This window comes from Heterocephalus glaber, unplaced genomic scaffold, assembly GCF_053883595.1.
Source record: "Heterocephalus glaber isolate CG9 unplaced genomic scaffold, H.glaber_assembly_v1.0 deba00001610, whole genome shotgun sequence".
Taxonomy (NCBI): Eukaryota; Metazoa; Chordata; class Mammalia; order Rodentia; family Bathyergidae; genus Heterocephalus; species Heterocephalus glaber.
Window position 1 is genome coordinate 31,774,873 of NW_028258381.1, and position 17,309 is coordinate 31,792,181.

Sequence of the window (17,309 nt, forward strand, 5' to 3'; positions counted from 1 at the left end):
GGTATCAGTGTGTTGGATGGTTAAAGTATATGGGTAAGTGAAATGAATGACACTCAGATCAAAAAGAAGGCAACAAAGAACAAAGGCAAAAAATAGAAGAGTTATCAACACATTCTTTATTATTAGTCAGCTTTCCCATCACTGTGACACAATACTCACAGTTTAAAGGAGGAGAGGTTTACTTGGCTCATGGTCTCAGAGGATTCAGTCCATGGTCAGCTGACTTCAAGGCAGGAACATCATGGTGGAGGCGTGTGAAAGAGCAAAGATGCTTAGTTCACAGCCGCCAGGAAGCAGAGCAGTGGCGGGGAGGAAGGGGTTAGGGACCCCACATAGAGCCTAAGACCACACCTCAATGACCCATGCAGACACACTGAGAAATGTGCTCCACCAATCCCCTTGGTGGATCCCAAAGCAAATCATGTTGATATAGTCACACTTAACCATCACAACCATATTAATCTATCAATAATTGCTTTAAATATATAAATGTTCTAAACACATCAATTAAACATAAGACATGAGACTAAGATAATAAATATGAAATGAAGATAAGTTAAAAGTAATGAGATAGAGAAAGACATCCTGCTAACACTAATCAAGAGAAAGCTGGAGAAGATATATCAATCTCAGACAAACTACACTTCAGACCAAAGGAAATTATCAAGGGGTAAATTCTCCAAGAATACGTAACAATCTTACACATGTATAAACTTAATAAGAAGACATGAAGTTACATGAGTCAAGAAATTTACAGAACTGAAAGAAGAAGCAGACATACTCATTATTATATTGGTGACTTCATCCCTCAGTCAGTAATCAATAGATGAATCAGGGCAGAAAATTAAAAAGAATATTGATGACTTAAACAACATCCTCAGTCAACTTGATAAAATTGATCTTAAAAGAACAATCCACCCAACAAGCCACAGAATACATGTACCTCTCAAACTCACCAAAAGATAGCTGAGGAAAAATTCTCCAAATGTCTCAAATTTTACCAATACACTTCTAAATAAGCCATAGTTCAAAGAAGGAGGCTCAAGAGAAATAATAATATGTTTTAAACTAAATAGAATAAACAGGGTTCCGCATGGGGAGCCATTGGCTCCAGGCAAATAAACATGGAGTCCATCTTCCACGAGAAACAAGAAGGATCTCTTTGTGCTCAGCATTGCCTAAATAATCTACTGCAAGGAGAATATTTTAGCCCTGTGGAATTATCCTCAATTGCTCATCAGCTAGATGAAGAAGAAAGGATGAGAATGGCAGAAGGAGGAGTCACTAGTGAAGACTATCGCACATTTTTACAGCAGTCTTCTGGAAACATGGATGACAGTGGCTTTTTCTCTATTCAAGTTAGAAGCAATGCCTTGAAAGTTTGGGGTTTGGAACTAATCCTGTTCAACAGTCCAGAGTATCAGAGGCTCAGGATCGATCCTATAAATGAAAAATCATTTACATGCAATTATAAAGAACACTGGTTTACAGTTAGAAAATTAGGAAAACAGGATGATCTGCCAGATTGTGAAGCTGACCAACTTCTCCAGATGATGAGGGTCTAACAGATGCATCGACCAAAACTTATTGGAGAAGAATTAGCACAACTGAAAGAGCAGAGAGTCCTTAAAACAGACCTGGAACAAGTCTTAGAAGGAAATGATGGATCAGGAATGTTAGATGAAGATGAGGAGGATTTGCAGAGGGCTCTGGCACTAAGTCGCTAGGAAATTGACATGGAAGATGAAGAAGCAGATCTCTGCAGGGCTATGCGGCCCAGTATGCAAAGTAGTTCCAGTATATCTCAAGATGTTCCACAGACATCAGGTACAAATCTTACATTTGAAGAGCTACAGAAAAGAAGAGAAGCCTACTTTGAAAAACAGCAGCAGCAGCAGCAGCAGCAGTAGCAGACAGATCCACCGGGACAGGCTGCACAGCCACGTGAAAGCCCGACCACAAGTTTAGGAGGACTTGGGAGTGATCTAGGTGATTCTGTGAGTGAAGAAGACATGCTTCAGGCAGCTGTGACCATGTCTTCAGAAACTGTTACAAAGAATTTGAAAACAGAAGGGAAAAAATAATATCTTTTAAAATCATTCACATATTCATACTTTCCAACATTGTCTTTTGTGATTACAGCATAGGGTCCATTTTGGTAATGTATCAAAGAGAACATTGTTCATCAGAGGAAATGTTTAGATGGCTTGCAAACAAAATGAGAAAGTAGAAAATGTGTCAATTGTAGGAATAAATAATGATCCTCCAAAAACTAGCCAAAGAGGCATTCAGCAATTAAAGAAATTTAAATAGTCTTCTAAAAAAATAAATAAAATAAATAGAATAAAGATACAACTTATCCAAGTATGTGGGATTTGATGAAACCACTGCTTATCAGGAAATATATAGCATAGCAAAAAAGGAAGATCTGAAATTGTTAACTTTCTACCTTAGGACAAGAAAGAAAGAGGAGCAGTTTAAGCCTAAGCCAGGCAAAAGATACAACAATTAGAATAGAAATCAATGAAACTAAAAACAAGATAAAAAGAGGGAAAAAAATTGTTTTAAAAAAGGAAAAGCTGGATCTTTGAGAAGTTGAGTAAAATTGTCTTCTACCCTAACTAACCAGAAAAGGTGGAGAACGAAGTGAAAAGAAGCGAAGTAGAGGGGAATGAAGAGGAAAGGAAAGGATGGGGGAGGGGAGAGGCGTGTAGGAGGGGGAAGGGCAGAAAGAGGAGAGGAGAGACGTAAGTCAGCAATATCAAATCAGGTCTGAAAACGGTGGTGATCTCATACTACGTGTGTGGATTTGGCCTTCTTGTATCAGACTCCTTTCCCCTTAAAGGAGACTAACAATGCAAACTGAGCAAATGAGAAATGTTTGCTAACTTTTTTTGAAATTATTATCATGGCATTCAAGTAATTGCATGGATGGATGGATGGATGGATGGATAGATGGACAGATAGGTGGGCAGGCAGGACACACTGCTGCAAACAGATATATAAGCCTGCAAATGGAACTTCCTTTTTGGAATTCCTTGATCCAGATGTTCTAACCACCCCACCACCTCTTCCAGTCTGACTTGTGGGCTGAGGATGCAGTATCCCCAGCAGTCTGACTCTTTCATTGCCAAACACATGGAAATTATTTGTCTCATAATGCTAATAGTGTTCATACACCTAGTCCTTCAGACAAACATCAAAATACAGAAAATAAAGTTACAGTTGTTCTCCTCACCTCCCCACACTCACACTGCTTCTCCCAGCACTACTGCTCCTGACCTTGAGGTAAGAAAGGGAAGATCTGCAACTCTAGAGAGGAGTTAGCCAAGGTGTGTTCACATAAGTCTTCACTGCATGGTGGGCAATAATCAAGACCTGCTGCTGGCTCTCCAGAGGTTTTCCAGTAGAGAAGCAGTTTCTAACGCTCTATGCTTCAGGACTCTTGGTTAGCTCAACTGCTGACCAAGAGCAAAAGATATTAGCATCCATAAAGGAAACACTTCGTTAGCATGATAAAATTAGTACTTACCAGTCCTCTTACCCATTCAAAATCTGCTGGAGTGCCTGGCCCTCAGCAAAGCCCTGGGGACAGAAAGACAAAGGGAAGTGGTCCTTTCCCTTGAGGTGTCTCCTGCGGAGACACGTGTTCATTTATTTCATCAATCAATGTTGTAGTTCCCCAGATTTGACAAGCTCTGGCCATGGTGAACAGGACAGGTGTGGCTAGCCTCCTGGAGCTCAGAGTCCAACCTTGTTTACCAAAAGTCAGGCAACAGGCAAATTTTTTGGAAAACAAGGCTGTCTTCACAGAGAGAGTAGAAAATTCCTGACCAAGACAAAAACATTGTCATGGGTGGATATAAATCCAGTGAAAAGACTTTTTGAGTTTTAAGGTTTAATGATTAAAGGATTAATGATTTAAAAATTCAAGCTCTAATTTATAAGTTGATTTGTTCATGTACATTTTAAGTTGGAAATTCTTGGTACTTACCTCACAAGTTTTTAGTCCTCTTCTTGATAGTCACTGTGTAATCACCAAAGGACAGATCTTGCAGATCCCATTGATTCAAATAAGAGTACATGTGATGTAAGAGATGCTACCTTCTGCCCATGTTCCAGAATCCAGCCTTTGGTTTGCTAGAGTGATTCTTGAACCTGAAATAAGAAAATTGTATTAGAAGATGACATTTTAGTATCAGCTCGAAGTCCTTGATAACAACCATAAAGTCTTTTCTTCAAATTCTCTTCATCATTCACTCTTTCATTCATTCATTCATTCAGCAAATGTATTGAACATCTTATTTCTGTTCAGGAACTAGGAATCCAAAGATAAAGATGACCTGACCCCTGGCCCTCAATATCCACAAGACAAGATTTATATGTAAACATGCAACTATAGTTTATCATCTGTGCTCCCCCCAAAACTGTAGCATGGGGCACCCTGAGAGGGTTGAGAACAGCTCATTAAGGAAATGGCACTTGAGCTGGGTTTTGAAAAGAAACTGGCCAAGCAAAGAAGCCAGGAAAGACTTTCCATGGGGCCTTTGCACATCCTCTGATTGGGAAACAGCAAATTCCAAGATAGATGGAGACAAGAAGAATAAAATGGATTGGCCAACTAATGGCTGATAATGCTGTTAAGATAGAGTGGAGACAGAAAGGTATAGATGCTTGAAGAAAGCAATCTCTTCTATATACTGCATGAATGAGTGATTATTTTGCCTTTTAAAATATACAAGTATATAGACAAGTAACACTGTGCTATAGCTATGAAATCTGCTATTCCACATGACCATTTTTAACACCCACACACAGACCAAATAATATCCTATGTCTGTCATCAGAATATTCATCCTTCAAGATGACCTGGACAGATGGAGAACCAATGTAGTTCAGTAAGTTCTGGGCAAAATGGCCAATATGGTCATTGTATTAGTCAGCTTTCCTGTTGCTAGACATAGTACCCTATATACACAATTTAAAGGAGGAGTTTAATTTGGCTTACATTTTCAGGGGATTCGGCCCATAGTCAGCTGGCTCAAAGGTAAGAACATCATGGCAGAAGGGTATGGTGGAGCAAAGCTGCCTAGTTCATGAGGACTGGGAAACAGAGCGGGGGAACAGTGCCTGAGAACATGGGGCCAGGGACCAAGCAGAGACCTCAGATCCACACTACACTTCCATGACCTCCCAGAGATCCCCGGAAGTGTGCTCACCAATCTCGTGGGTGGATCCCAAAGCCAATTAAGTTTAGACTCCCCCAACCACCATAGTTAGCTACCCCAAAACAGTGTAGGGACAGCCAACACATGCTGAAAATACTTTGTATAAAACTCTGTTCTTATTTCATCAGTCATTTGATCCACAAAAGAACACATTCAAACACCTTCCAAACCAAGGTGCCATCTCTGAGCACCTCCTGACCTTGGGCACCTTGCCTCTGGTCCCAGGGCCAGGGGGTTGAAAAGGCACTCAGAGGCCCCAGGATACAGAGAGATGTTCGCTCCCTCCCTCATCCTCTCTCCCAGGAACTCTGACTACCCACAACCGTCCTCCACCTGGCAGGGTGGCAGGTGGGCATGAAGGGAACAGGAGTTAAATCCAGAGATAATGAAAGACCTTCACGGTGAGCAGCAAGGCCTTGTTCGTTAGGTGTCAGAATGAGCACTGTGGTGCATGGCAGGAAGCCCTGACAGCCTGCTCAGCTACCACCTAGCACCTTTCCTCTGCACAAGGAGCTTGGAAAGGTGGCAGCTTCCAGAGTGGTGGCTCAGGAGGTGACATTGCTCCCAGTTCCTTAGCCTCCCTGCTCCAAGTATTGCTGAGTGATCTCCTTGGTGATTCCATGACAGAAAGTCGAAGGCAGCCATTAAACTCATCATAAGTGATAACACCCTTGTACGCATGTGTGTAGTTAAGAGAATTAATTCCTCCCACCCCTTCCAGGCAGCCTAGGTGAAATTAAAGTGAGGACTGATCTTCTCATGACTTTCTCACTTCCTGCCTGTGTTTATCAGGAACTGGATCCTGACAGTTCTAATCATTCCCATTCTGAAGCATGTATGTCGCACAGGGCACAGCCCGAAGCCTGACTGCCCCGCCTCCTCTTCCTTCTCCATCCCTCTGAGGAAGAGAAAATGTCGCGGTGCTAACCACGCTGACAGCCTGGTCTCGAGTGACTTCAGCACCCAGTCGAGAGTGTATGTCTGGGCTGTCCTGGCATTCGCACCAGCTGCTGTCACAAGGCAGTGACTGGCTGTGTGATTTCCCTGAGCAGAGTTGTAGTTGTCATCCAGACTCAGCCAGAAAGACCTGGATGAATTCCCCCAGTCCTGTTTACCCCTGAAGTGCCCCTCCTGCCACTGGTATCTCCACTAGTTCAGAAACAAAACTCCCCCTTCTTCCCTCCAAACTCTCAAGTATGAGTCATAGAGTTTTCCTGATGAAAAACTTTCAGATTAGTAAATAAATCATCATTTATACAGGTCTCATATATTCTCATATTGAGATATGAGATATATTGTTCTCGTATTAAAAACAATGCTTATGAATTTTTAAGATGACGGCAGAATATGATCCAAGTACCTTAACTTTCAACCCACATGCTCACTTCCAGTTTCTATCTGCAGACATGATTGTTCATAATTACCACCAGTAACAGCATACTCTTCATTTTTTCTGCTTTTTTTACCTACTGGCAAGTCTTTGTAATTATCTTACCGAATGACTTGCCACATACATTTCTCTCAGTTGGTAATCGATGATTTCCTTACACCCAAAGGAGGGAGAGATATTTAGTTTCTCATAATTTTCTTATAGATAATAATATGCAATTTTTGCTTGCTGTCGAATTATTTTTAAGAATCAATTCACAAATGGGATCTTGGGTTTTTAATATGTATCCCTATATTGGTTTTTTTTAAAGGATGATACCAGTTTTTGGTGCCACTAGTAGGGGCATGACCATTTTAATTATCAATTAAAAGGCCCAAGAGATATGATTATAGAAAAAAATGCCAAACTTAATTAGAAATTGTGTGTTTGTTTTGATACACTCCATTGTTACATGCCATCTTCTCTGAATGGTCATGAATGGAGGCCTAAGGGGTAAAAAAGAATAAAAACAAGTATTTTTGCAAAATAGCTCCCATCCTGTGACTCAGTGCTCTTTCTTTCAAGTGTTTCTGCTCCTGGCGGAGTCGGGAGATTGTCCAGGTGTGAGATACTAGAAAATCTATACTCAGAACAAAGCTACTCTGTCCTAGAAAGGGGACAGCAGCAGGTGACCCAGACAAACTCCCCAAAATCCAGAAGTAGCTTAATGATGGGCTGTGTGGTCACAGTTTCCAGCTAACATTGGGTCTTTGGTGTTCACTGTGAAGGAATTTCTCAGTTCTTCTGAAGTTCTGAAATCTGGAAGCAGTGATCTCATCTTGTTGCCTTCCATCTTCTTTCTGGGGTATTTGTGCCATGAGTCATTCTCCAAAGGCAACTCCTCCTACAAAGACTAAGGTAGAAGATGATGTGGCAAGACCTGGCTCCCTAAGAACCCATGCTTTGTGGGCAAGTACTGAGAAGCGCAGCCCCCAGATCCCAACCGGGAAAGGGAACAGTCATCAGCGGGTCTCACTAAAGGCACAGAGAAGGGAGGTGCACTGGGGCATGTGTGTGATAATACTGCAGGGTGCTGGTGTGGATACACTCCAACCATTCCTGAGTGTGCACTGATCCCCATCTGGTCCCTTCCCCTCCAGCTCAGGAGCCATTACTGTGTCAAGATACACTAGGACTGTCATTCCCCAAAGGCTCCACCCTGCTGACTGCTCAGACCTGGAGAACGATCCTGGCACCCAACATTCATACAGCACGTGCAGTTTGCGAACTGTTTCTAATGTACTTATTAGACATGACCCTGAGGGTCTTGGCCAAAGTCACCTGGCTGCAATGAAGTAAAAAGTCCTTAGTCCCTGTACTTTGGGGCAGGTCCCATGGTCTGCACTCAGTTGACACCAATGAATGAGTACAGAGCTTCTGTCCCTTGAGCCCCTGCTTCTCTGTCTCCTGCAGCCACTAGTGGATAAAATCTGGGTGCTATGTGTCCATTGCTATACAGTAGTGAAAGATCAGAAGACAGACATCAAGAGAACAGTTTCACCCAGAAGCCCTTAATGTCCCCATTGTGAGAGTTTACTGTTTCCTGTATCTCCCTGAAAGGCAAATGCTGAAGGAAGGGGGACAGCCCAGCTTTGAGGCTGTGCAGAATTAGTGGAGTGGTGCTTCAGTTTATGAACTTAATTTGTTGTATGATTTGGGGGAAGACAGCTGTGTTTGTGTTTGTATAGGGAAGGTGGCCATGGTTGTGTTTGTCACTGAATGTGGAGTTTATGAACAGAAACAAATTTTTCTGAATGCTTTTGTTTGCAAACCAAATTGTTTGGAAAGAGAAGCATTTGTGAACCAAGGTATTACTGTATCTCCAAGCCCCACCCCGTAAGAGGCAAGGGTGACACATTGTACGTGCGCTCTCATGAGATGGCTCATGCCATCTGCCTAAACAAGGAAAGGACTGCTGTGACTCTCAAAAAGCATGTCCCTTCCTCCCTCCAGCCTCATTGTTGCTGCTGCTCCTCCTTCTGGGCCAGGGACAAGCTCTCCTTCAGGTTCAAGGTGCAGCCATTTGAAACTGCAAAAGGAATGCCGCTGTTTTCTTAATGTGTTGTTTTCTCTCATCTCTTATAGGAGGTGCTTGAACTTGCTTTCTCCATCTTGTATGACTCCAACTGCCAATTGAATTTCATTGCTCCTGACAAGCATGAGGTGAGGGCCTCGGAGGGGTTAATTTATGAGAGAATGGGACAGTATCTCTTGAAAAACAAGCATAAGGATAAATATTGAAAAGGAAAAATTTTCTTTCTTTACCTCCCTCCCTTTTTCCCTACCTTCTTTCCTTCCTTCTTTTTTTTTTTTTTTTTTTTTTTGGTACCAGGGATCAAACTCAGGACCTTGGGCTTGCGAGGCAGGCAGCAGAACCACCGAGCTAAATCCCCAGCCTGATAGCACATATATTTTAGTCATTAACACCTATATTTTAGCTTTCCACTACTAAAATAAATAGTTGAAATAATCAACTGAAAAGGAGAAGAAGTTTATTTTGGGTCATGGTTACAGAGGTTTCAGTCTATTTTCAGTTGGCCCTGTTTTCATGGGACCTGTGGTGAGGCAGCACATCATGAGAGGAGCACATGAAGGAGGAAGCTGCTCACCTCGTGGCAGCCAAAAAGCAAAGAGAGAGGCAAAGGGCAGGGTCTCAACACCCTTTAAAGGCCATGCCTCCAATGACCTAACTTCCTCTCCTAAGGTCCTACCTCTTAAAGGCTCCACCACCTCCCAGTAGCACCACAGGGTGGTGACCAAGCCTTTAGCCAATAGGCCTTTGGAGGGCCTTCAAGGCCTGAACCATAGCATAAAGGTAAAGAAAATGGATGTACAGATGTCTCAATTAGGAAAGGCATAATTGCTAATCCAAAGGAAGAAGTGGCCCAGGCTAGAGTTTTGGTTTCCATTGAATATTTAGTTTTTGATCTAGATTTTCCCAAGATAAACTAGTCTCTATCTTTTTAAACATCTGATGAAATAGGTTCTGTACCAAGTTTCTTTAAGCTATTTTAAGAGGTTTAAGGCTGTCTCTGCTCTTAGAATTTTATTTCCAAGATGCTTTTATTCCTTTTTGACATCTTGTTATATGTATAATTTGTTTCTTTTCTTGAAGCATGCTGTCAGCTATATTTAAAATATTTAGCATAAATCTAGGAAAATGCATTTGTAAGATAAAGTAGCAGTTATGGTTGATTTAACTTTTTCTCTTGTAAACTAGAGCCCAACATCATGCTTGAAACTTTTATTTTTAGATGACACCATTCAAATTTTTGTTTTACATGTAGATGCATAAACAGCTTTTAGAAAGGAAGGGAACAGTTTAATAGAATCTGACTTTTGTTTCCCATTTCCCCTAGGAGAATTTGCTCATTTAAAAGGTATTTAGTATCTGGTTTTCACTGGTTTGAAGCTTTTGAATAAAATAGTACATCCAAAAGAAAGAAGAAAGATTAGACACAAATCCTGCTTTTAGAAGGGTGCTTAAATATAATTCTGTGTCACTTGACATTTAGTTTGCAGAAGGGTAAGACTTTTTCTGAAAATAGATTCCGTGTCCTACTATTTCTGTTTTTAGACAAAATTATGGTTAGACACAGGCCACAATATTCGAGATGTATAGAAAACCACTTAAAATAATAGAACTTCGGCTGTTACTTGAATTAATGTTAGGCTGTTTTCCCCAGGGTGTGTACATTAATTTTAGATAAAGATAAATGCTCTGGGACTGCCAAAGTTTTATTTTTATTCCTATCCTGCCGCTTCTTATAAATGCAATGAGGAGAAAAATGTCATACTCTCATGAACACTGTTAATTTCTTTAAAACACTTGAATATCTAGTACCTTATTTACCTTCATGATCACTCCATAAAACAAAAGGTCCTCTTATGGTATCCTCATTTATCAAATAAAGAGAGAGAGGCCTCCCAAAACTGAAGGCCTCTACAGCAGAAAGGGTAATAGTACCGATAATTTGCCTGGATCACTCTCTACCAGGCCCCATTAAATATCACCTCACTAAAAATCCTTACATAGCAAACTAACATTGACCTTATTTTGTAAACAAGGAAAGTGAGGCACAGAGAGGTTAAGAAACTTCCCAAGGTCACTCAGGTAGTAAATGGTAGAGCTGCGATTTGAAGCTTGGCAGTCCTGTTCCCAGCAAGCCCACCTTCTGTCAGTGGAGGCTCAGAGCAGGGACTGAGCTCAGCACTTAGCTTCAGCGGTTGTCTACTGTTGCCCCATCCAGCTTTATCTGTCCCTATCTTGTGTCCTTACACTCACTAGCCACTCCTTAGATACCACTTTATTTATAAATATTCCCAAACCTATCCTGAGTAATAGAGTCTGTTTTGAGACAGAACTGTAATACCATTAGCAAACAATTAATCAAGTGGTGGTTTCCATACCCACCATGTGCAGTCATTTGTCAGATTTCTCTAACTGTCTAATTTGTGTTTTTCCTTTGACACTTTGTTCAGTCAGAACCTTGATAGGACACAGACATTAAAATGGGCTGGGGTGATTCTTAAGTTCTCTGAATCTCGGGTCTCTCTCTCTCTCTCCTCTCACGACCCCGTGCATATACTTTTTCCTGGCAGGTTATATATTGAAGAAACCAGTCATGACTCTGATAACATTGTCAACAGTCTACTACATGGTGCTGATTTCAGCTCTGTGTGTTTTTCCTGTGGCTACTGCAGCAAACCACCACACACTCAGTGTTCATTTTCAACACCACAAAGACTATCTTATAAATTTGGAGGTCAAAAGCATAACACAGGTCTCCCCAAGCTAACATCCAGGTGGTAGAGGCTTTATTCCTTCCCAGGGGCTCCAGGTGACAGTCTGAGTCCTTGCTTTTCTACCCTAGAAGCTGTCCCCATTCCTCCATCTCCATCCATCCATCCACAACAGTGACACCTAGAACCCTCTCATCAAATCCCTCTGACCTCCTCTTCCATAGGCAAATCTCCTGCTCTTCCTCATTTCTCTGATTCTTCCCTCTTCCTCCCTTTAAAGGGACCTCGTGATTGCATTGGAGTCATCTGAATAATCCAACATAATCTCTCTGTTTTAAGGTTAGCTGATGCCAACTTTAATTCCCTTTGCCACATGACCTAGCATTTTAACAGGATCTAGGAGGTGGGTTGTGGACATCTTAGACAGGTAGATGTTATTCTGCCCACCACAACATGCAATATCATTTCATATATCTATCTGTGCCCAGAATTTCTAATTAGAAAACTAACCAGATTCAGGCTCAATTTCTACACATAAGCAGCAGTAGAGTGTCTTTTAACTTTATCTTCTTGCCTCTCTTTTAAATGTTAGCAGCCACCGATGATCATTGCCTGGGTCCTTGGATCTATTATAGGTTGCAGAAGGCTGATATCTCAAGTGTATCATTCCTTTCATTGATTCATGGAGGATATAGAGAAACTGACCTCACTGACTCCTTGGCTACCCTAAAGTTACACAAAATATATGATAAACAAATAACTTGATTCTCATTACCAGTTTTCAAAATAATAAGCTTGTCTTAAAGAAGGCCAATTAGTTGTGTTTGGTATTTGAGGATCATTACAGAGCCATGGATTTAAACATATTTGTCTCAATATGTTGCAGTGATTGTTATTATTAGTGCTCAGATTCTCTCTCTGGGACAAGTAAGTACCCATCAAGGTGGTGTATGAATCCCGATGACCTGATCCTGATGTGTTTGATAATTTCGTGGCATTCTGGCAATATGGATACTCCAAGTCCATCTTGCCTTTTCACTATAGAGTCTGAGTAGTTAGCAAATAGAATCTAGACATAAAGTGTACTTTTGCTCACCTGGTCATTATTTTTAGGCCTTTTGGCGGGGGACAGAACTGGGAGTTATGATATCATGAGTTGATACTGATGGTTCCAGCTCAAATTCAGTACTAAGAGTTTGTATTTAGAGGAGAACATACAAAAAATAAGATCTTCTGTGCTTGCTGCTTCTTAAAAGAGATGCTCCTTTGGGTTAAATTAATCTACACCAGGAAATGACCCTAGGCGAGAAAGGCTGTGTATAAGAGACAGTAAACCCAGGACATGAGGATTTACTGTGAAACAGCATCAAAGCTAACAGGGGTCTTCCAGAGCATGGCATTGAGTGGTACCAGTACCTGGGTGGTCATCAGAATAGTCTGAGGTGCTTTTTTGTTTTTGGTGTTGCAGTACTGGGGATTGAACCGAGGGCCTTTGCACTGAGCCTTCTCAAATCCTGTGTTTTATTTTGAAACAGTCTCACTGATTACCTTAAGTTGCCCAGCCTGGGCTTGAACTTGCCATCCTCCTGCCTCAGCCTCCCAGAGTGCTAGGATTACAGGCATGCACCATCATGCTCTTAGAAGCTCTTATTAACAAAAGTTTTTTCATCCCAGATGGACAAAAGCAGGTCCTCCAGGGTAGGAATTAGGTATCTATTCCTATCGAGGTTATTTGTGAGGAAACAGATGGTTAGCTGTGCTCAGAATCTGGCTGAGGCACTCATGAAGACACTAGCTAGTGTTTCCAGAAATCCCTTAACTCCAGCCTGTGTTTAGATGGGTTAAATGATTTGGCTGAGCTCGCACACCCAAGGAAGAACCAAAGCCCTCTAGCTCAATGTTGCAACCCTCAGATGTGGAGCTCATTATACACCCAGGGTCACTCTTCAAGTTACAATGATGCCACTGCATGCATCATGGCAGATTTCCACTACATCCAGGGACCTGAGATTAATGCTTCCAGTCATTCAGTGCCGTGTTCAGGTCAGCTGCACAGACCATGCAGTGCCAATGCAAAGGACCGGCTAGGTAGGGTCTGGAATTGCAGCTTGACCCAGTGAGGCCAGCATAGGATGGAACAAGGACCAGGGATGACCCAACAGGTGAGCAGGCACACCCTCCAAAAGTAGGCTGTTTTCTGAGATGCCAGCAACAGAAGCCACCTTTTTTTTTTCTTTTTTTTAACCAGGTGTGATGTCTCAGGGTTCTTTAAGGTCAGCTCCAGGACCCCAGCCTCTGGAAGGGACACTGATAAGAACAAAGCAGGTGCTCAGACAAATGAAGCATAGTCCTTCCTCTCCCAGAAGCTAGTAGCCTGCTCGAGAGGCAAAAGGTTACCATTGCTTTTGCAAGAAAAGAACAGAACTCTTCATTGGGCGCTCTTTGAGAGTTTCCCAAGCAAAGGATGTGCCAAGGCATAGGGTGTGGGAGACCTAGTGGAGAGAAGCCCTGGGCACTGGAGACCCAGTCAGGGAAGGAGGTCCCCACACAAGCAGCCAAGCTACCTCCCACTGAGATTATCCAATAATTTTAGCCGTTTTGGCCACCAGACACTGTGTACTGTGCAGCTGAAGGTTATCTCCTAGCCCTTTAGCTGAGAAACATAAAAGAGAGACCACCATTGGCTCCATAATGGGACATAGCTGACACTGTGTGTCCTAGGAGTCAGATGGGACAAGCAGACATCAGCTACTAGACTGGGAACTATGACTGGGGAATAAGGAAGCAAGCCTGGCCTGATGCTGAGTCTAGGAGGGTTGGGATATATTCTACCAATGCCTTAAACCCAGTGACTCACCAGTGGGCTGTTAGCAATATTACCCTGGAATCAGAAGGACAGAAATCCTATGCTGTTATGTAGGGAGATACTCCTGCATGGGCAAGCAAGGCTCTGGAGCCAACTGACCTGAATTCAAATCCCACCCACTCCACTTAGTACCATATCTCTTAATTTCTCTGTGCCTTAGTTCACTAACTTGTATGAGGTGTGATCACAAAATATAGTGAATATTGAAATTAAAATAATTTACTGCAATAAAAGACACACTGTCATGAATCTCCCTCAAAAACATCCTCCTCACTTCAAACACACTTAGCCCATCAGTCCTACTTTCTGAAGCAGTTCTGGAAGTCCTCTTTCAGAGGGCTTTCATTGGTTGTGCCATCAAGGCTGTCTCAGTGACCTGAATCCATTCAGAATGTTGACCTTCCATGGCCATTTTGACTTTGGGGAACAGCCAGAAGTAGCATGGTGCCAGATCCAGTGAATAAGCTGAATGAGGACACATCATGTTCTTATGTGACAGAAACTGCCAAAAATGCTTTGAGTTGATTCAGGATCCGAAAAGACACTCATGAAAGAGGACTTCTGGAACTGCTTTAGAAAGTGGCAAGAAGGATGGAATAAGTGTATTTAAAGCAAGGGGGATGACTAGGAGGGATTCATGACAATATATCTTTTACTATAATAATTTTTTAAAATTTAAACATTCACCACAGTTTGTGATCATAAATCAGAGATGATCACAGAACGTCCACTTTGTAAAGAGGCTGTATGAAATGACACTGTACAAAAACCACCTACCACATGTTGGGTATTGGTTAAGTGATGGCTACAGCTGTTTTTACTTCTTTTGGGACTGTCCTCAGTCATGATCACTGTCACCTCCTCTCCCACCAGTACTGTATCTGGACTGATGGGCTGAATGCACTGCTTGGGAAAGACATGATGAGTGACCTCACACGGAATGACCTGGACACCTTGCTCAGCATGGAAATCAAGCTCCGCCTCCTGGACCTGGAAAACATCCAGATCCCTGATGCACCCCCACCGATCCCCAAGGAGCCCAGCAACTATGACTTCGTGTATGACTGTAACTGAGGTGGCTGGGCCCAGACATCCCCCTCCCCCCAAACTGGAAAATCTAGCTAACAAGAGAGAAGACCGGAAGTGTGGGCACAGCCTGGAATTGTCTTTGGTGAAGGGAAGCTGCGAGTCAGTCCTTCTTCTGGTCTCCCTTGGCATTTTCAGCCCCGACCTACCGCCTTGCCCACCTCCATGAATCTGATTTTAGACTCACTGCTTTAGATCACTTCCCATTGCTGCAGATCACTGGTAGGACAAGAGCAAAAGCCACGCTAATAAGAGAGCCAAGGGCCCTTCTGTCCCAATCCCTGGCTGGAACGTCCTTCCTTCCTGCAGGAGGAAAGCCAGCAGCCCCAGGGTACCCCCAGATTTGCCCACCAGACCAAGAAGAATGGCCCCCCACCTGGGTCTGGAAGAAATGGCCCAGCTGCTTGATGAGAAGACCAAGCACCACACGCCCTTTCCCTGCTCTAGACCAGCTCATCCCACCAGTTCTATCTGAGTTCAGATCTGCATCCAGATCTCTCTCCCTCTCCTTGCCTCAGCCTTGCCCTGGCCCTCTGCAGTCTGAAAAGCAGTAGCAGCAACCTCATCATAGTCCTTGTGGGCACTGGGTCTCCTAGACAGTCCCCAGAGCCCGTGTCCTCTCTGCGTGTGCAGTGACAGTGCCCAACCCCTCCTCCACACCAGCCGGCCTTGCGTTTCCCCTCCGTCCCACAGGCTGGACCTGCCTTCATGCCACACCTGCTCCCAGCCTCTTAGCTGAAAGCACAAATGCAATCAGTAGTTACACTCCATCCCTAATAGACTAAGCTAAAAGCCTCTGTGATGGGCTGTCACTGTCCAAGAGTTAGGTGGCACCTCCTCCTGGGGGCCCAGGTTCCATGGGATGGTCACGCTCTCAGACATCCTAGTTTACATCATTGTAATTATTATAGGTATTTGCAGTTTGCAAGGGTTTTGGGTTTTGGTTTTTTGGTTTTTTTTGCTTTGTTTTTGTACAAAAGAGTCTAACATTTTTTTGCCAAACAGATATATATTTAATGAAAAGAATAGATACATAAATGTGTGTACTTTCCAGGGGTTTTTTTTAATTATTTTAATCCCAAACATCTTCCTGAGAATAACATTTCCTTACACATGCTGTGGAATAAAATTAATTGTGATGAGATGGGGAGCTGATATTTTGATTTGGTAACTTGGGTTCTTGATAGTAATTAGCATCACTGATGGCTTATTCGAAATCAAACCTCTAAGTGTCCAGCCCAGACCTGCTGAATCAGGTAGCTTGTGTGCACATTTATTTATGAACCAGTGGCCTAAAAGACTCCACCACTGCCTGGTTACTGTGGGCTCCACACCCCAGTAAAAGATGTGAAAAAGAACACCATCTTGATTCACAAAAGCAGGGTTTTGGTATAAAGTTAGGATCTGTTCATTTTACACTGCTGCCTCCTGCCACAACTTCCCCTATTCTTTTTTAATTCTTTACCATTTTATAATTTGTAGAACTTGGCAAATTAAACACATTGCAACTTGGAGGATACATAGCAGTGAAACAGAATGAAGACCCACCAACCTGAAATAAATTAAACCAGAACGAGATAAATCTGAATATGAATTAATAAATTCCAGGTCAGAGCACAGCAGAGGAGTTTTCTTCAGTCAGTTCCGCTGCAGCCAGCATCTGGGTCCTGGTGGTAAAAGCCGAGAGCTGAAGGGATGACAGCAGCATCCCCCCACTCAAAATGCAGTGTGGAGCTGCATGGGCCACAATGCCCACCTGTGCAATCTGCAGGTGCACCCGGGTGACTGCTCTTCATTGCCATCAGGGTGTGCTTTAAAGACTAACTGGGCTTGGGTGGACAAAATCGTGAGGAAAAATCCTTTACAATCTTTAGTCAGTCACAGAGTCATTCTTCCCAGAGCACTCATGCCTGGCTGGCGAGTCCCAGTTCCCTCATCATTTAGCTCCAGTGTTAGT

General features: G+C 42.7%; 1 protein-coding gene and 1 pseudogene across 12 annotated transcripts in view; both read left to right on the forward strand.

Annotated features, from left to right (window-relative positions):
• Elmo1 (engulfment and cell motility 1) overlaps positions 1 to 16,496 on the forward strand; it is a 578,859-nt gene extending 562,363 nt beyond the window's left edge. For all 12 annotated transcript variants that reach the window (XM_004840283.4, XM_087195837.1, XM_004840282.4 and 9 more), the window contains 2 exons: positions 8,743 to 8,820; positions 15,140 to 16,496. In XM_004840283.4, coding sequence (XP_004840340.1) covers positions 8,743 to 8,820; positions 15,140 to 15,340 — 279 coding nt within the window. In that variant the 3' untranslated portion in view covers positions 15,341 to 16,496. The remainder of the gene's footprint in view (positions 1 to 8,742; positions 8,821 to 15,139) is intronic.
• On the forward strand, positions 998 to 2,221 carry LOC147822679 (ataxin-3 pseudogene; annotated as a pseudogene).
• Positions 16,497 to 17,309: the final 813 nt, after the last annotated feature.